This window comes from Carassius auratus, chromosome 16 (assembly GCF_003368295.1).
Source record: "Carassius auratus strain Wakin chromosome 16, ASM336829v1, whole genome shotgun sequence".
NCBI lineage: Eukaryota > Metazoa > Chordata > Actinopteri > Cypriniformes > Cyprinidae > Carassius > Carassius auratus.
Window position 1 is genome coordinate 16943990 of NC_039258.1, and position 20398 is coordinate 16964387.

At 40.3% G+C, this 20398-nt stretch overlaps 2 protein-coding genes across 2 annotated transcripts; one reads left to right on the forward strand and one right to left on the reverse strand.

Moving 5' to 3' along the window:
* Positions 1-800: 800 nt before the first annotated feature.
* On the reverse strand, positions 801-3764 carry LOC113116346 (josephin-2-like). Its single transcript, XM_026284453.1, has 5 exons — positions 3570-3764; positions 3309-3437; positions 3042-3167; positions 2754-2948; positions 801-1654 (listed from the first exon to the last, which is right to left on the reverse strand). The coding sequence occupies exons 2-5, from the start codon at positions 3428-3430 to the stop codon at positions 1543-1545; spliced, it is 555 nt and encodes a 184-aa protein (XP_026140238.1). The 5' UTR covers positions 3431-3437; positions 3570-3764; the 3' UTR covers positions 801-1542.
* A 2016-nt stretch (positions 3765-5780) lies between these two features.
* Positions 5781-20294, forward strand: ube2s (ubiquitin-conjugating enzyme E2S). Its single transcript, XM_026284454.1, has 5 exons — positions 5781-6043; positions 6126-6261; positions 6745-6892; positions 6972-7162; positions 18729-20294. Exons 2-5 carry the CDS (start codon positions 6259-6261, stop codon positions 19062-19064), a joined length of 678 nt encoding a protein of 225 aa, XP_026140239.1. The 5' UTR covers positions 5781-6043; positions 6126-6258; the 3' UTR covers positions 19065-20294.
* The last annotated feature ends 104 nt before the right edge of the window (positions 20295-20398 follow it).

A 20398-nucleotide genomic window follows, 5' to 3' on the forward strand; every position in this document is an offset into this window, starting at 1 on the left:
CAATGGCTACAATGTAAGCAGCAATAATCATCAGGACATCTTGCAAACACCATCTGTGTCTGTGTGTGTGTGTCAAAGACAAGTTCAGTATATACGTATATAGATATATATACATTTGAAATTGCATCGGTCCCTTCTCTTGGCTATCAACCTGGTGTTAATCCTTAAAAAATGAGTTTCAATGTTTTAATGCTCCTTTTGAATGGCATCCTTTTTCACTACAGAGTCTAATATAAATGAAATAAAAATACAGTAACAAAAGTGGAACGTCTGAAAATGTTTTTATGTCTTTTCAGCTGCTGATGCAAAACACTACATGCATCCTGCTAAATAAACCTATACCTGGTTATTACCTGCAGTAGGTGAGAAAGATTTTCCACTATAAAATGTTTTTATTAGTTGTTATATTAAATGCTATTATTTAAAATATACATTAAATATTATTTAAACTATTTGACCTGTCTAACTATATGAAGCGTATGTTATTCCATCTATGCCCAGTACTGAATCAATTCATATAAATAAGTATCTTACAATTACAACTATTACCTATAAAATTCAGGCAAGATTTATGCAGAAACTATTATTAATTGACATAGATCTGACAAAAAAAAAAAAAAAAAAAAAATTACGAAATGTTGACTTGGTAACTGACTTGGGGCACTTTTTTTATTATTAAATCCCACATTAATTTTTATTTAATTAACTTTGCACACTTTTTGTGGCATACTCGCCCAAAGTCTTCAGACCCTGCTCTGCATTTAACATGATCCTTTTCGCAAAATTCAATTGACACTGACTTGATTCAATATCATTTATGAGATATTAAAATCCAGCTCTGACAACAGCACATTAACTCAACAAACATTAGTAATCAGACAAAAACACAACACCATTTGTAGTCATAAAGACAATTTCAAACAGCTCTTCCACGAGCACCGCGTGAGCAAAAACAGTCCAAGTAGAAATTCATATAAATAACAACTCAAATTTATTCAGTTTCCCTCAATTTGGTGGTTTTCACCGAGTCGATGTAAATGAGGCAGTTTGCAAGACAGCTTGAAAGAGTAAAGGACGTGAGCATGAGATAGAGCTACAATCTCTGATCTCCTTTGTTTATGCATAGTAAGATGTACACTGACGTCTAAAAGGCAACGAGCCATACATACTTGAACTCTAAAGTACCATTTCTGTGCATAGTTGTAACAAAGACACATCAAATCTTTGATCTACTTCAGCAGTGGAGTGCATAGATAGAGATAAAGTGAGAGATGGTAGTTCCTGAGAGGAGAGAAAGACAGAAAAGAGGAGAGTGACGTGGCTGGCACAGCTATAGTAGTGTCTCCCACAAGCACAGCCAGTGTGACTTCAGATAAACGGCTCCTTCATACGAGGCAACACTAGATCATTCTCGTGTGGATGAATGCGAGCATCTTCCTGTAGTGATGCTCTCCATAAAGCTCCTCGGCGCTCCAGTGTTTCTCTCTTTCTCCGTCATCACTCCACACTGAGAGAGAAGGAGAGAGAGAATGTTCGGTTTCATCACTTCCTGGTGTCGTCTGCTTTCAGCCACGTCCCTTCGTCGTCTACTTCCTTTTGGACGACAAGGAGCATTTCTGCAACATCCTGAGAAAGCTGCTCCGTGAGAAATGACCTGGGAGGAGGAAGGATGAAGAATCGATAAAAACAAAGACCATGATTCATTGGGTTTCATTCACTAATAATGGCACACAAGTGTCTGGCGTTATTGGATTCCTCATTCCTCTAAAATCAGTTTAGCTTACGTTAGTAACGCAAGTTTAATCTGTATTCATCAGCGTGTAGAAAAAAGTAAGGTTATGTTAAAACATGGTTTTATTAGTAATTATGAACAAATCACTTTTTAAGTGGACATTAATTTTTTTTGTAAAACTAGTATAGTCTGATTCATGAATAAATGATTCTTATGAGCTGACTCGCTCTTTTAGTGACTCAGAATCATACAGCGGAAAAGACTCTTTTGAGACACTTTTTATGAATTGTAATGAAACTCATAAGTAATCATTTAATCAATCTGATGAATCTTTCACTGAATAAACACTGTTAGAATAATCTTATTTTGGAATTATTAAATAGTGATATAGTTTTCATTAATGTTTTGACTTTGCTTTTATTTTTAGATTTTCAGTTCTCTTTTGAATTTTAAGTCATTTGATGTGCTTTTGTCATTCATATGCTTTTTTTTTTATATAATTTTCATTCAGTTTAGGTTTTTTTAATCTAATATTTATATTTTATTTGAGCTATTTCAGTTCAGTTTTAGTTAAGAATAACAACAATACAAGGTCACTTTGAAGCTTACTACTTTTAGTGAATTTAACTAAAGGTTAAAAAGGTTCTCAGTGTATCATTTCTTTCAGTCGGTACTGATTTGGGAGAAGTGTGTTGTCTGTCTTATATGATAACGCCACAATACATACAAATGCAAAAGTGGCCCAGAAGATCAGCTGATCCATCTTGACAGTATGTCTGTTGTTTCCTGTGATATTACCAACCATCTGCCATTATAGTCCTGCTCTTGTTCTGACTTAATTACCTGTTCTGCGTCATTATAATTGTGTCTGGGTAACATTGCGCTGATTATCAATGACATCTGGATAAATGTGGGTCATTTCATTGTGTATACACCTGGAAAGTGTAAATTTGTATGCACTAATGTTTTCTTGCAATAATTAGTTTGTACTGTTTAATAAAAAATTAATAGTAGGCTTTACCTGAGTTCTGTTTCTCCGCCAATACAGGCAGGCCCTTTTAATTTCGAGTCTAGGTTATAAAAGTGTCCGTTGACGTCCCGTACCGCCAGCCAGTGTCTGCGTCTCAGCGGGAGAGACACAAATCCCAGTGACACCCTTGATGGGACATTCAAAATGAAGCCCTGAATTTTGTCCAGGCACAAATTCTGTATGGACCTACAGCGTACAAGAGATATGGAGGAAAATGAACTCACCTGTTATGATCATCACATGATTTATAAAGTGACTCTGAGCTGCTCTCACACTCACCGGCGTTTGTCCCACCAAACTGCAGCGAGCCCCCGACTCTGCAACGCTGCCATGATGACATTGACATCATAGTTCCCCGTGCCCAACACTGAGCGGTGTGGATTCATCACACACTGTGGGGCCAGTCTGCAAAGAAACACATCAGACAACTTCGGATTTGAGCATATACAACAATACAAAGGGGACTCAAATGATGACCTTTATATACGTACACACATCTATGTGTGTGAGTCTGTGTGTGAGTGTGTGTGTGTGTGTGTGACGTACCTCTTGCAGATGTCATCCGCCGTCTCTTTGGTGAAAACTCTCTCTTGAAGCACGTTGTTCAAGGCATGGATGGCGCACAGCTCCAGTCTCTGTTTCTCATGAAACACCTCGCCCTCGCTCATACTCACCCTGCCATCACAAGTACATTCAGCCCGTTGTTTAACATTTAAGTAACGTTAAGCCCAAGTAACGCGTTCATGTAACTGCGTTCACGCGAGCTAACAGCCCATGACTGATACATTATCGAAATCATCATCCTACCTTCTGGAAGACAGAATCCGCGTCGCGCTGATTTCTCCACAGTCAGAAACAAACGCTGCTTAGACGTACCGTGACACGAATCTTTAGTGTTTCCTCACACTGTTTATAACTAAACCTACACGGATCTGTGAGAAGAGAACGCTGGTGTGTGTTTCTCGTCTGTGAGGATCGGCCGGAAGTTGTGTTGTTGTTTCGTTGAGGACAGGAGACGCCTCTTGCTGTCCTCTAGCAGTACACCTGTGAGCTCCACAGGGGGCGCTAGTGACCAAAACACACTGGTGTAAAAGTGGATTCATTCAGTAGCCTTTCAGCAGGGACCAGGAAATTCGGATATTAATCGAAATGTTATTATTTTAGAAAGTTCTATAGAGACCAAAATTTGATTCTTGGCGTACAGTAATAATATTTTGCATAAATGTAAAAGATTAAAGTGTTTTATTATCATCATTATTGTTGTTGTTAAAACACGTATTTTATTATACACTTGCCTTAATTCAATTTTATCTTTTTTTTTTTTTTGTCGTACAATTTAACCAGTTTACTTTCAAATGCTGAACATGCGATATTCTGAATACAAACTGCAATATTTTTTACTACAAAACTAAACTAAACTAAAATGTGACCCTGGACCACAAAACTAGTCAGAAGTGTCAATTTCTCGAAATTGAGGCTTATACATAATCTGAAAGTTGAATAAATAAGATTTTCATTGATGTATGGTTTGTTAGGATAGAACAATATTTGTCTGAGATACATCTATCTGAAAATCTGGAATCTGAGGGTGCAAAAAAAAAAAAAAAAAATCTAAATACTGAGAAATCACCTTTAAAATTGTCCAGATGAAGTTCTTAGCAATGCATATTACTAATCAAAACTTAAGTTTTTATATATTTACGAAAGGAAATTTAAAAAATATGGTACTTTACATTGTCACTTTACTATTGTTAATAAAATAAAAAATAAAAATAGTTATGAGGACGATAATAAAACTTTCATGGTAATACAAACAGTCGGACTCTTTACTTTACCTAATATCCATAATGATTTTTGGCATAAAAGGAAAATCGATACTTTTGACTCAGGTCTTTTTTTTCAAGGGCTATTGCTAAAAATATATCCCAGAGACTTGAGACTGGTTTTGTGCTCCAGGGTCACAAATATACACTGCAAAAATTAGTACAAAACGAAGGGTTGGAGTGCCCTCAATCGGTCGTTAAGCGGTACAGGAAACACTTTTATTATCAGATTGATTTCAATGTCAGAAAACAACCTAAATGACGGATTATGATGATAACAATAATTAAATCATTATCTTTATAAAACACATTGTAAAGAAAATAGTAATTGTATAAAATAAAATATAAAAAGTCATACATTCTTGATATTGATCGTTTACGTTATCGGTTAGTTGCAAGCTTTCTGTAAAACAATTTTTTATGTTGCTTTTCACTATTTTTGTGTTTTCTACACAGCAACACCGCAAATGTTTTGCCAATATAAATGTAAACAAAAAAGGTCATAAAACGGAAATTGGAGCAACAACAGTAGCAGCAACAGCAACATCAAAAACAACAACAACAATAATAATAATAATAATAATAATTACTATAATAAACAGGGGTCTTCAGAAGGTCTCAAAACTCTTTTGGCCTTGGGTTGACGTTACAGATTTTACTGGCATAGAGGTCTTTACAAAAAAAAAGCAACAAAATAACCTATGCTAAGCTAATGCTCGGGGGAGGCCTATCACAGATTTTAATTCACAGGAAATGGTTGCTGTGAATTTATGACCATGTGATTCACAACTCAAGTTATTTTAAATATAGAAGCTGGCTAGTCGTAACAGGCTACAAATGATTTAGGTTGAACAAAATCACCCTATTACTTTGTATAAAGAACACTGCAGAGGGACACTAAATGATTCAACAAAAGATTAAACCCCATGTTGATGTGATTTCTAAGTCTTTGATTGGATCATGAATTGAAACAACACTTGTCCTGCCTTTGGGAGGGCATGAGTTATTCAAACGCACCTATTACCAAAGAGCATTTTTCGCATTCTCCACTTTCTCTGGTCCGTGAGGGTTCCAACGTATACTACGTCAGCGTAACCCAAGCTTCTGATTGGCCACAGGGATTTAATTGTTGAGCACGTGCAATGCTTCTCAGACTTTGATTGGTTACTCCTTTTTCGAACCGCTTCTTAGACGAATTGTATTTTTGTTCCTGTGTCAAAAAGACAAGCTAGCTGGTAACAGTCTACGGCAGCTATCGAGCAAACTAACTTTATCAGACGAAACAGACAACACATTGGACTTTAAAACTTTTAGACGGCACGTTTCATCTGAGAACAACCTCGGATAGTAGTTTCCCAAAGGAAAGCTCTTGAGAGTAGTTAGATATTTTCATTTCTCGGGAAGCCCGTCGTTAGCTTAGCCTGGTTTGGTAGCCACAGCAAACCGACCGACATTACAGTGAGAAAGTGGTTTTGATAACTTGTAAATTCTTTAAACCTCTTGGTATATTTTGCTGTCTTGATTGATTTGCAAATTATAGATCCGTTTCCGGTGGTTTCCGTCGGTTGTCGTTGTGGTGGATCACCGGATCGGTTGGGTAACGTTAGCAGTTAGCCAAGTTTTCTGATTTAAGACAAATTTGCTGGCTATTATAAAACCCCACACAACTGGAAATGGTACGTTTAATCTGAATGGTGCTTCTAACCGTTTGATTAATATAATTTTTTTACTCATTACTTTTTAGCAGTTTAGGTTTTAACTGTTATATCATTAGAAGGTACAAGCTGTAACTTAATTTACGACTAAAACTTTATCGTTCACAATATAGTTGATTACATTTTTTTTTTCCTGTTTTAACTCTGATTTTTACCTTTTTTTTCTGTCTTGAGTTAATAGAACAGATTGTACTTCTGATGTTTGAACTAGCAGTCATGTGCCATTTGTTGAAGTACGTTACTTGGTATTAAATAACTCTGTTGATGAAAATAAGTGTATTTTCAGGATTATTGCTTTCCTAAACCTGCCATGAAACAAGACGTATATATTGATTTTTAGTAAAGGTTTATTTTTTTTGTCATGAACATGCGCAGATTCACCAGCAAATGTCACTTTGTAGCTACTAATGTTGTTCGTGCTTGTGACTTTTTTTTTTTTTTTAGAATTCAAACGTGGAGAACTTGCCGCCTCAAGTGTTGAGACTTGTGTATAAAGAGGTTTCCGCCTTGGCAGCAGACCCTCCAGAGGGGATCAAGATCTACCCCAGTGAAGAGGACATCACAGAGCTACACACTGCTATTGAGGGCCCAGGTAAATAGTGCATATTAGTTCTCCTTTTAAAGGACCTTAGCGAAGTTAACAATTAACCTTTTTCCCTGTTTCTCAACAGAAGGAACTCCGTATGCGGGAGGGGTATTCCGGATGCGTTTGGTTCTTGGGAAGGATTTTCCTGCTGCACCTCCCAGAGGCTATTTCCTCACAAAGATTTTCCATCCTAATGTTGGGCACAAGGGTGAGATCTGTGTCAATGTGCTGAAAAGAGACTGGAAGGCAGAGCTGGGCCTGAGACATGTATTGCTAGTAAGTAGTATTTTTACTTGTATTTAGTTTTTTTTTTTTTTTTTTTTTACTGTCCTGGTAAACCTAGAGTTAAATGCAGGTAAAAACACCCAAAAAATATATACATTTGTACACTTTTTTTTTTCTTTTTTTTCATTACTGTAAAACATAAATCACCTATTTTGTTTAAAACAGTTTTTAGTTGAGTAATTGAATAACCATTACCAAGTAAAATCCCTGTAAAAGACAATCAAAGGCAAACAGATTCTATTATGTATGCTAATATGCCTGTACTATCATATTTAATTGACCATATTTTAGTTTTTTAGTTCTCATAGTAACACTGATTTTAATTGTTAGTCTATAGGTTTTAAACGGAGAAAAATGTAAATGTGCATTTCATTGATGAAACTACTGTAACGCTATGAGTTACAGTAAGGATTTAAATGATACTAGTAACAATTTGCTACAAGACAACAAAAATAAAAATTAGCCAATTCTAATGAAGCATTTTACTCCAAGGGTTTACTTGAATGTTTTTTTTACCTAATGTGTGTGTGTGTGTATATATATATATATATATCAGTAATTCTCAAAGTGTGGTCCGCGGACCACTAGTGGTCCGCCATCGCCCCCTAGTGGTCCGCGAAACGATGACCTAAACTATAGGCAAGTGTTTGGAGCCAGACATTGATGTGTGATAAGCAGCACCACCCGTCTCATTAATATTCACGTTAAGTTTTAGATGGAAATCTCAAAATCTAGAATCCACAGATCTATTAGTTTTGTAATGTACTAGTTTTTGTTTCATGTGTAAAATCCCAGTAATTTCAGTGATATTGGACATTAAGGGGAACATTCTTTTCAGCATTTTATTGTTACCATAGTTACAACCATAGACTTCCTATACCCACCACCTCAGTTTTAAACTAATGGCTCTTTGGAATGGCATTAAGTGGGACCTAGGCTGTTACAGTACGTTTAATTGCAGTTTTTTTTTCCACATGTGTAGTTTGTTGTTCATATTAAGCTGCAACTCATTTCACATTTACTTTTTCAAATTAAATAAAAATGTATATAATAATTTCTGATCATATTATTGCATTTGTGTTTGAATAATTAGTTTTTTACTTGAAACAGTTGCATATTAAACTTAAATTTAGCTTATCCTTCCTATTTTGGTGGTTTTTGGGGGCGTGTTAGAGTGGGATTCTGTCAGGTGGTCCTCAGAAAAAAATTGGAAGATAAAGTGGTCCTTGTGCTGAAAAAGTTTGAGAAACACTGATATATATATATATATATATATATATATATGTATGTGTGTGTATGTATGCAGAGATGGGTAGTATTTGAAATACAAAATACTATTTTGTATTTAAATACCTTTGAAAAAAAAATTGAATGTATTTTGCATTTAAACATTTAATCTGAGTATTTTTTTAATCTTCAAACTACATAAGGTATAAATTAGGGCTGTCAACGAATATTCTAAATTCGAATATATATTCAAATAGTAAAAAAAAAAAACTAATTTCGAAGGTTAAAATTAATATTAGAAAAAAAAAATTATGTAGAAAAAAACGCCAGTGGTAGTAGAGGCGTGGTTGTCTGCTTTGTGCGCTAGCGCGCCTGAGGGTTCAGGGACAGGTCACAGGAGTCGCACTGTCTGGCACAGCATCATTGCTGAAAGTTGACGCGTCTTCATGGAAAAATCCAGCAAGTGCAGAGCCCAACTCAACCGCAGCACAGAAAATGAGGTAAAATTGTTGACCCGTGAGATAAAGTTGTATGCAAGCTATTTAAGATACAGTTAGCATACCATTCGACCACTAGCAACATGAGGTCACATCTCAAAAATGTGCACCCAAATGAGCATGGCATAATGTGTGGAACTCCAGCTAAACAGTCACGTTACTTTGCATCGCCCGCCACAAGCTCTTTGTCTGCAACACGACAAGAGGCCATAACGGATAAAATAATTTAGTTCATTTGTAAGGACATGAGACCCATCAGTATCGTGGATGGGGCAGGCTTCGGGGAGTTCTGTCAAGCAATGGATCCGAGGTTTGATAATTTATCGTTTCATGTCAAGAGCCGCATTTCCACTGTTGGGCCAGTGCCAGCCAGGGCTTAAAGCGGGCCGGGCAGGGCTCATAGCCCCGGGCCAGTAGCACCGAGGCCAGAATAGCGCAGGCACTCCTAAAGCACATCACTAAAACACGCCCTTTACACGCCTCTCAGAACGTCATGCAACCTCAAAATTTCACCATCAAAGAGAAGTTATCAGAAAACTAAGAAATAAGTCACTGGACCATGCGCGATCACAAAACGAACATGATAAAAGCGGCCGCCTGTTTGCATGCTTTGTTATATATTCACATTCAAAAGCATCTAAGTGATACATTGATCATATTGATTTAATTTATCAGGACTCAAAATTAATCACACATAAATACACTTATTTCTATTTTATTCATTTATTTTTAACGCTCATGAAAATAGCCTGTTATTCAGTCGAGTCTGTTTCTATTTATTAGCCACAGTAGCAGTCATATTTAGAATGAATGATAATATCTCTATTTTTATAAAAGCTCCAGAACACAAAACATTATTAGGCTATATTCTTTTATGATAGGCAACGTGAGAAAAACTCTCGAGACGAGGCTTGTGACAGATAATATAAGTTACTTAATAAATACACGATTGTGATAGAGAATAAGGAGCTGACGTCTGATTTCTTCAAGCGGTCATATTTTACCATGTTTACTATGGTAACATGTTAGCGAGCATATCTTTTTCATCGCTTATAAATATTTCTGCCTTGTTTAGTGATTATAATCCACATTGGATCAAGTTATTTCAAACACTTGCTGCTAACTAAGAGTGAGTTTTGGGCTCAACTTATTTAAAAAAAAAAAGTGTTTAATGCTGGTGTTAAAGCTGTTATCTTTCTGAAATGACCCTCAGCGCAGACTCTCTATTTTTATAAAAGCTCCCAAACAAAAACCATTATTATATTTTGATGATATGCAACGTGGAGCTAAACTCACGAAAGGAGACGACAGATAAAATGTTACTTAATAAATAACGTTACACAATTGTAATGGAGAATAAGAAGCTGACGTCTGATTTCTCCAAGCGGTCATATTTACCATGGTTACTATGGTAACGTTAATGTTTAGCGTGCATAGTCTTTTACATCGCTTATAAATATTTCTGCTCTGTTTAGTGATTATAATCCACATTGGATCAAGTTATTTCAAACACTTGCTGCTAACTAAGAGTGAGTTTTGGGCTCAACTTATTTTAAAACGTCCTTAATGCTGGTGTTAAAGCTGTTATCTTTCTGAAATGATCCGCGCTGACGCTCTCCAGACACGGAGAAACTCCGCCTTTGTTCATAACCCCTCCTCTAGCCCCAGCTGGCCCGCTTTGGCCCAAGGTTCCCTATCATAGGTCACTTCGATGCTGCGGTGACGTCACCACGTATGGGAACACCTCCGGTGTGACGAATGTCTGAAGCCCAATACCATCCCGCCAATCCTATTGGCCAAATGGCGCATAGCACCACCCTACGCATGCGCACGCATGATATACCTGGGTGCAGCGCGCCATTTCGCTCAGATTTCATTCCTTCAGGAATAGCGAATCATCTGTGCCCTATCATCTCGCGTTCTCCAGCGATTTTCTTCGAGCAGTGTTAACTCCTCTTTCGCGGACGCGATGAGTCAACGAAAGGTAAGAGCCGTATATGGGTTTATCACAGGGAGGCACTCATGAGAGATTCGTTTTCAGCCTCTCTCATGTTCTCTCTGTGATAGCCTACGGCTATGGTAAAATAAGAAAAGTATCCGCGCTCTGGAGTCTATTTCTTCAGTCGCCTCGCGTCTAACCCCCACCGTTCGCTTCTGCGGTCGCCGAGGCCCCGCACGAGGTGTTGGTTAGGGGCGATATGTGCGGCTTGACTATGAGTACAGTGATGCACTGGAGTTTTCCACTTGCTCGCTCTCCCCTACTCGAGCGCGTTAATCAGAGCAGTTTTGGTTTTATACTATGTTGTCTAACCGCAGCTTCTACTCAGAGTAGGCTCTGACCGGCATAAGCGGTTCTCTCCCTCCGAGCGGACAGGAGAAACGCGCTTCCCCTTCCTCAGTGTGCTATTATGTGGCTATCCGCGCGGTGGATAAATTACCCTTCTCACGGACCTCCACCAAGAGGTTTCGAGGTCCTGGAAGCAGCCTTATCAGCGCATATCACGAACGGCGCGGGTTTTTGCCACGATTAAGTGACATGGCGGACTGCTATTATATAGCGATGCCGTTTGACTACCTCTCTAGCCGAACGGATCGCGCCAAACTCCGCCGCGACCTAGTCTCGTCTAGACGTATCGAGTCGTGTCTATTTCGGCAAATTTTATTCTCTTATTACGGTTCTTTACGAGAAGCCTCTCGTTCTTCCCCACACTCTAACATTGACCGTCTCGCAGCACAAGCACTTCGAGCGTCACTGAACTGAGCTGTTATTTGAGCGCCCCTCAGACACTGCACAATTCAGTCTTCAGAGTTTGAGGAACGGCACAAAAGACTGGCGAATTTGGCCAGTTTATGACGGCTCACACAGCTGCCGCGTTCTCGCTAGCGGCGTGGCCCTATGTTTATCTTGTTGGATTAAATCCTGCCGTGGACACGCTTCAGGATTATACACAACGAAACACAGCGAGTTTGACGCATGCATTTCCTTCTATGTTTGCCGGGGTCTGTGCCCTCCACTGAAGAGTGCTGTTGGACTGCTAATGCACATCCAACCCTCTCACTGCAGTCCCCACGCTCTAACATTGACTGTCTCGCAGCACAAGCACTTCGAGCGTCACTGAACTGAGCTGTTATTTGAGCGCCCCCTCAGACACTCTGCACTATTCAGCCTTCAGAGTCTGAGGGACGCCACAAGAGGCTGGCAAATATGGCCAGTTTATGACGGCTCACACAGCTGCCGCGTTCTCGCTAGCGGCGTGGCCCTAATGTTTTCTTGTTGGATTAAATCCTGCCGTGAACACGCTTCAGGATTATACACAACGAAACGCAGCGAGTTTGACGCATGCGCTTTACTTCATGTTTGCCAGGGTCTGTGCCCTCCACTAGAGAGTGCTGTTGGACTGCTAATGCACATCCAACCCTTTCACTGCAGTCCCCACGCTCTAACATTGACTGTCTCGCAGCAAAGGCACCTCGAGCATCATTGGATTGAGCTATCATTTGAGCGCCCCCTCAGACACTCTGCACAATCCAGCCTTCAGAGTCTGAGGTACGCCACGAGAGACTGGCGAATATGGCCAGTTATGACGGCTCACACAGCTGCCGCGTTCTCGCTAGCGGCGTGGCCTAATGTTATCTTGTTGGATTAAATCCTGCCGTGAACACGCTTCAGGATTATACACAACGAAACGCGGCGAGTTTGACGCTTGCACTTTCCTTCTATGTTTGCCAGGGTCTGTGCCCTCCACTAGAGAGTGCTGTTGGACTGCTAATGCACATCCAACCCTTTCACTGCAGTCCCCACGCTCTAACATTGACTGTCTCGCAGCAAAGCCACCTCGAGCATCATTGGATTGAGCTATCATTTGAGCGCCCCCTCAGACACTCTGCACAATCCAGCCTTCAGAGTTTGAGGGACGGCACAAAAGGCTGGCAGAGATGGCCAGTTTATGACTGCTCATACAGCCGCCACGTTCTCGCAATGGCGACGTGGCCCGATTTTTATCTTGGTGTATTAAATCCTGCCGTGGATACGCTTCAGGATTATACACAACGAAACGCAGCAAGTTTACGCATGCGCTTTACTTCATGTTCGCCAGGGACTGTGCCCTCCACTATAGAGTGCTGTTGGACCGCTAATGCGCATCCAACACTCTCACTGCAGTCCCTACGCTCTAACATTGACTGTCTCGCAGCAAACAGCGCTTCGAGCAGCATTGGATCGGGCTGTGACGCCAGGCGTAAATAAAAAAAAAAAAAAAAAAAATCCCTCAGACACTGCGCAATCCAGCTTTCAGATCTTGAGGGGCGATTCAAGGGTCTTACACAGACGACCCGTTTATGACGGCTCGCACAGCCGCCGTTTTAGTTAGCGGCAGAGCCTGATGTTCAATTCGTTGGTCTAATTCCTGCCGTGGACACGTTCAGGATTATACACAACGGGACGCAATAGCTCTTATGAATACACTTCCCCTGTGCACGAATGCCGCAGGCTTTTCCGTGCACGGACATTATGTGTATGACAGCGTTGCAGAAAGCGGAAATTTGAGACTGCTAGTATCGTTTTGGGTCGCGTGGAACGCTTGCCCGGCATTTCTCAATGGGTGTTACGCACAATTGTCACGGATACACCAATTCGTTTTTAGAGGCCTGCCTCTTTCCGCTGAATTCTTTCCACGGTGGTAGACTGATGGTAATAGCAGTGTTGTGAAAGGAGATGTCAACTCTGCTGAGCAAAGGGGCTATAGAAGTCGTAGACCCCGTACTTCTCAATGCATGGATGTAGCTCTGGCCCCGTTGCGGCTCCAGGGCGTCCGTCTGTTAACCACTTGGACGATTGGCAGCGGCATTCCCCGTAATTTGTCTGGGGTTACTTCACATGCGCCCTTTTCAGTGGAAAAGTGGGCGGAAAGACGAAATATTTCACCCCGTTGTCTTCCGCATCCGACGATTTCGGTGACACGGAGTTGTGTGATGTCATTAAAGCTATGGATGCCAACCGAGTTCTCCTACCGGGGTTCGGCTGGGGATTTGAGCTTTCCCAGAGACCGTCACGACGGATGCGTCTTTGACCGGTTGGGGAGCTGTTTGTCAAGGGCTACCAGCCCATGGAGTGTGGACAGCTGCACAACGCAGTTGGTATATAAACCGGTTGGAATTACTGGCAGTTTTCTGGCTCTCCAGTAATTCGCGAATCTGCTGATCGGCCGTCTTGTGCTGCTCAGATCAGACAACACAGCGTTTGTCTCATACCTGAATCATTAGGAAGGATTACGCTCTCGCCCCCTGTGCAGGCTGGCGAGACATGTTCTTCTCTGGTCTCAGAGAAATTTCTGTTGATCCGAGTTGTTCATGTCCCCGGACGTTTGAACTTCGGAGCAGATATGCTATCCAGACAGGCTCTGGAACAGGGAGAATGGAGATTACACCTCCAGACGGTGAATCTTTTATGGCGGATATTCGGCAAGCGAAAGTGGATTTATTCGCGTCAAACATGACTACGCATTGCCCGCTATGGTTCTCCCTATGCCCCCCATCGCCCCTGGGCGTGGATGCATTAGCTCACAGCTGGCCCAGGACCAGTCTGTATGCTTTTCCTCCGATTCGTTTGATCCCAGCGGTATTATGCAGAATACGGCGGGACAGAATGGAACAGCTGCTGCTGGTGGCTCCGCGATGGCACACGCAGCCGTGGTTTGCGGATCTGATCAGTCTGCTAGCGGGCTCTCCTTGGAGATTCCCCTCAGACAGGATTTATTATCACAAGCACAGGGGCTGATTTGGCACCCGAGGCCGGATCTGTGGAAACTGTGGGCGTGGCCACTGAGCGGAGTGCATTAGTATGTCCCGGTCTTTCTGTTGAAACCACTGAGACTATATTGAATTCTAGAGCAGCTTCTACGAGACGCTTATATGCTTTCAAGTGGAGACTGATTACAGCCTGGTGTGGCAATCGTAATGTGGATCCAGTTTACTGCCCAGTGGCTTCAGTGCTGGAGTTCCTCCAGGATTGTTTTTCGGATGGCGTAACACCAGCCACTTTTAAGGTTTACGTGGCAGCCATTTCAGCTTACCACGAATACATAGGCGGTGCCTCTATGAGGCGTCATCCACTAGTTTCTCGTTTCGTACAGCGTGCGCGACGGCTGAGGCCTTTCCGCCCTGTGCGAGTTCCTTCATGGGGTTTATCCATTGTGTTGCTAGGTTTATCAGGGCATCCGTTTGAGCCCTTGGAGACCGTATCGGATAAATTCTTGTCACTGAAGACACTTCTTCTCATGGTTTTATCCTCCCTCAAGAGAGTTGGGGATTTACAGGCTCTTTCTGTTTCACCCTCATGCATGGAATTTGCACCGGGCTCTGTGAAGGTGCTGCTGCGGCCCAGGCCTAACTATGTTCCTAGGGTTGCATCTAACCTCTTTCGCTTTCAGCAAGTGTTCCTGGAAGCTTTTTCACCTGCTGAGGCTGGGTCAGGAGATCTAAGTCTTTGCCCTGTGAGAGCTTTAAAGACTTATGTGGATCGTACAGCCCCTTGGCGTGAATCTGACCAGCTGTTTGTCTGTCTTGGACATAAAAGTAAGGGCCATGCGGTTACAAAGCAGCGCATGTCCCATTGGCTGGTGGAGGCAATTTCTTTGGCCTATGAGGCGCGCGGACTCGCTTCGCCCTTAGGAATTAAGGCTCATTCCACTTGAGCTGTGGCTTCTTCTCAAGCTTTTCTCAGTGGATCTTCTATGGATGATATCTGTGCTGTGGCAGGATGGTCCTCACCGAGCACTTTTATCAAGTCCTACAGTCTGGATGTGAGGATGGCTCCTGGCTCCCGGGTTCTTCCGCTTGAGCAGATGCTTCCTCGGATCTCAGTTATCAGGTACGTCAGGCGTTTTGGTATATCGTTCCCATACGTGGTGACGTCACCGCAGCATCGAAGTGACCTATGATAGGGAACATCTCGGTTACGTATGTAACCTTGGTTCCCTGAATAGGGAACGAGATGCTGCGGTTCTGGCCGTTCCGTACCTTGATAACTTCTTCATCTTCAGTCATGAAATCTGAGCGAAATGGCGCGCTGCACCCAGGTATATCATGCGTGCGCATGCGTAGGGTGGTGCTATGCGCCATTTGGCCAATAGGATTGGCGGGATGGTATTGGGCTTCAGACATTCGTCACACCGGAGGTGTTCCCATACGTGGTGACGTCACCGCAGCATCTCGTTCCCTATTCAGGGAACCAAGGTTACATACGTAACCGAGATGTTTTCGTCGGGCCAAAAAACCCTGGCCGTTGGCCCCGAGGAAGCCCCGGCGAGGCACGATCAAGCCCCGGAAGTGACAGTTGAAACGCGACTGGCCCTGGCACGCACTAGCACGCCCGGTCTTAGCTCGATAGTGGAAACACGGCTAAGGAAAAGTCCCATGTTTACCACAGCACAGCTCGCTCGGAGCATTCAATGTCAGTTCTATATGCTGTAAAACTTCAGTTAATATTATCTGTTTCAATCACTGAATGAAGCCTGCTATATTTGGGACAACAGTCGCGACCTTAAATTGCTTGCACAAAAATTAGTTTTCATTTAAAACATTATGCGCAGAGAACGTGAGGGTGAGAGAGCTTGAGGTCTGCAGTCTTGGCCATTAGTTGATTTCCTTGTTTTTGTGTAGGTAATACGTTGTCATATATGTTTAAACTTAAATGGACTGTTTATACAAGTAGTTATGTCTCTTTGTATTATTTTGGCCTGTTATTGAAGTAATGCGCGTTATTGACAACATGCGCCACCAGATGTTCTAATAGTTCGAATATTCGTGTATTTTTTAGAGGGAATATTCGAACGTCATTTTTGAGCAATTTTGACAGCCCTAGTATAAAGGTAAGGTAAGATGCTGATTTCCTGCAGTGATGGGCAGTATTTGAAATACTATTTTGTATCTAAATACGTTTAATCTTATTATTTCTGGATTTAGTATATTTGTATACATGTTAATACAGGAAATCGGCAGTCTAATAAAAAGGTTGAATGGAAAATGTATTATGTATTTTGAAACCACAAAAATACTCGTGTGTGTGTGTGTGCTGTCAAACAATTAATCACATCCAAATTAAGTTTTTGTTTGCATAGTGTTTTGAGTATATGTATTGTGTATATAAATACACCCACAGTACATAGGTTTGTGTTTACATAATGTGTGTGTGTGTGTGTGTATGTGTATGAATACACAGTGTATATACTTTGAAAACATTACATTTACTTCTATATTTATATTCATAATTTTATACTGTAAATTTTATAAATTCTGAAATGTATACTTGCATGTGTTTGCATCTCTCTCTCTCTCTCTCTCTCTCTCTCTATATATATATATATATATATATCTATCTCCATCAGTCATCGCTTCCAAAATGAACTCAACGGGTCATCTTAATAATGCTATAAATTAATTACAGCAGTAAAATAAAATTTCATCATGAACAATAATATCACATTAGATGACAGAAATTCCAAAATAACATTTCCCTTACATATAACTTGTCTATGTGTACATTCATTTCGTTAAGTGCTGTATTACCAAAAACATAAATGGCATTAATAAAAACACTAACACTGACAAGCTACACTATCATGTTCATAATCGAAAGTGATTGATCTAATGAGTGTGATTTATAGTGCAGCTTGTCAGTGATCTACTGCTCTGTGTATTAAATGCATCTGAATAACTTCTGAATAATTTACCGGTGCTATTGATCACAGAAGCAGCTTTACTGATGAGCTGTGCATGGGAAACTATAATGCCTGGTGTATTTAGAGCACCACCATTACTGTCTACGCTGCGTGGAATGGTGTGCTGGGATTGGTTTAGTGGATAGATCGCATTTAGCAAAAAAGGGAGACTGGTGTGCTTTTAATGTCAGTAAATGTGCATTAAATATCGCATGCGCTGTATCGTGGAGTAAATGTGGTTACAACTAGGCATGGGCCGATTACCGGTTTCAAGGTATACCGCGATTTTGAAAATGTCACAGTTTCAAAACCACTAATTTTCCGTTATACCGTTCCTGGGGTATGCGCTGTTTTCCATTTCTCCTCAAAGACTGAAAGAGTAGGAATCCCTCAGGCTGAGTGCAGTTTAGAGAGTAACATTGACCCTTCCTCCTCCTGTTGGTGCCCATGCCTAGTTGCAACAGAACTTGTACCTCATGACTGGTGTATGTATTTTAAAAAAAGTATTTCAAGTGTACCTGTATTGTACAACTATGACCAGGGGTGCATAAGTGGTCCGTATGCGCAACCAAAATAATAAATGCATAATGTAAATGTTCTTATGGCGCATTTGCGTACCGACATGGTTGACAGCTGTTAATGCACAAATACCATTTTAGATCACAAACTGTACTATGTTTTATTTTTAACCTGAAAGCATTGGGGAATACATAAAGCGATTCTTCTTAAAGAGACAAACAGACAAATTACCGGTAGTAGGAAATATTAGCATTTTATTTTTACGTTTATTTACTATAAAATAAATGCATTTGTATTTAATGCTAGGACTGATTTTTATTTTTAATATTTAATATATTAATATTTAATTAATTAATTAAAAAAAAACTAAATAGTGTAATATTATAACTATTATTAATTAATTTTTTTTATAGTTGCATTTAATGGGTCACGCTATATGCAGTGTGAGGACCAAACCAAATCTCCAGATTCTCCTCTGCGAACCAGGCTGTAAAAATTATAATTATAATTCTTGACTTGCAAAATGGTACCTTTTTCTGTACTGTATTATGTAATTCACATTTATAATCCAAATCCTTCTAAATCTTTCTTTCACAGACTATCAAGTGCCTTCTGATCCATCCTAACCCAGAGTCTGCCTTGAACGAAGAGGCTGGGAAGTTACTTTTGGAGGACTATAAGGAGTATGCATCCCGTGCTCACCTTCTAACAGAGATCCATGCTATGGGAGGCACATCAGGGGCCCCTCAAGAGCCTGCTGATGGACCCCAACCCAAAAAGCATGCAGGAGACCCAAACAAACGTGTAGTCGGTGCTGCTTTGGTAACAAATGGGGTTGTCACCAACAATTTAAGTAACAGCAGCTCCAGTGGCAATACTAATATAGTTGCAAAGAAGAAAACTGATAAAAAACGAGCTCTGAGGCGGCTATAAAAGTGAATGAGTCTGTGCTTTTTGTGTACATAATATAAATATTGAAGTGTGCAGACCACCTTTTCTCCTTAATCTGTCTTACCATTTTTAGGATAACACATTCATTTTGTCATGCTCCTACCAGATCACTCATCTCCTTTTTGTTCCCTTGTCTCTTTCACCTTGTTCTCAGGACTTGAACTGTCTTTGTGACAGTTCTCTGTTTCATTCACGTAAGGGGTTTTCATCTGTGTTTCAGAAGTTTTACAATTGGTTGGAGTATGAAAACGGTAGTCATTTTTTACAGTTCATTTGTGGCCTCTAGAGTTATCATGACCATAAGCAGGTTTGGTGTGTAATGTCAGAACAGAATTTGTGATATATTTAGATTACAGGTGTGATGGGACAGTTACTGTAATGCTGTCCCGTTGTAGTTGGACTGAACGCAGTAAGTTTTTGTTTTTTCGGGGGTTTAATGAAGAATAATACACTGCACAGAATATGACCGTTGTGTGTTTGTGGTGAAAGAGATGCAGCATCAGGAATAACAGATGGGGAGTTAAAATGTGGTCTAAACATTAGTTATATAATTATTAGTTTTTTTTTTTTTTTTTTTTTTTTTTTTTAAATGTGTAGTGGTATTTTAATTGTTTCCAGTTTTTACTAAATTTGTCAGTTTATTTCTATTTTGTACTTCACTTTTCGAAAGGCCTATTTTTGTTTTTTGTGTGTGCGTGTGAACCGCTATATTTCCCTGACAGTGATGATTGAGATTGAGTCCTTAAAGCCTTTAGGCCAGTCAGGGTCGAGCAAAGGGGCTGATAGTTAATCATGAAATATGAGCCAAAAGTGGTGTTCAGTTTCATCTTTGAAATGAAGTAGTTTGGTTATACTTTTCAATAAGAACATTAATCCCTTTTTATATGACCATACAGCTGCAATTTTCTCTGGCTCTACTGGTCTCTCAATCAAAAGGCTGTTGAGGAATCTTCTCTGGTAGGCTGTTGTTGCCCATTGTTACATTTTATATGGGGCCTTCAGTTCCCAAAGATCCTCTTAACAAAGTGATATGAACTTTGGACAAGATGTGTTTGGAGAAACAATTTACCCATATTTAAAAGTTTGTGGATGAACAATAGGGTATTTTGTGGCCATTATTTAAGTTATTTAAATTAATAAGAAATAAAGGAATTTTAGGGAGCAATTTGATTCTATCTTTTATTTATTAAAGAAAAACTGTATTCGTCTATATTCTGTTCTTGGCTGTGTTTGTTGGACAATTGAACTGGGCAACGAAATTATTTTAGCTTTTAATGTTATTGTGTGTTGGGTTTTTTTATTTTTATTTTTTCAAT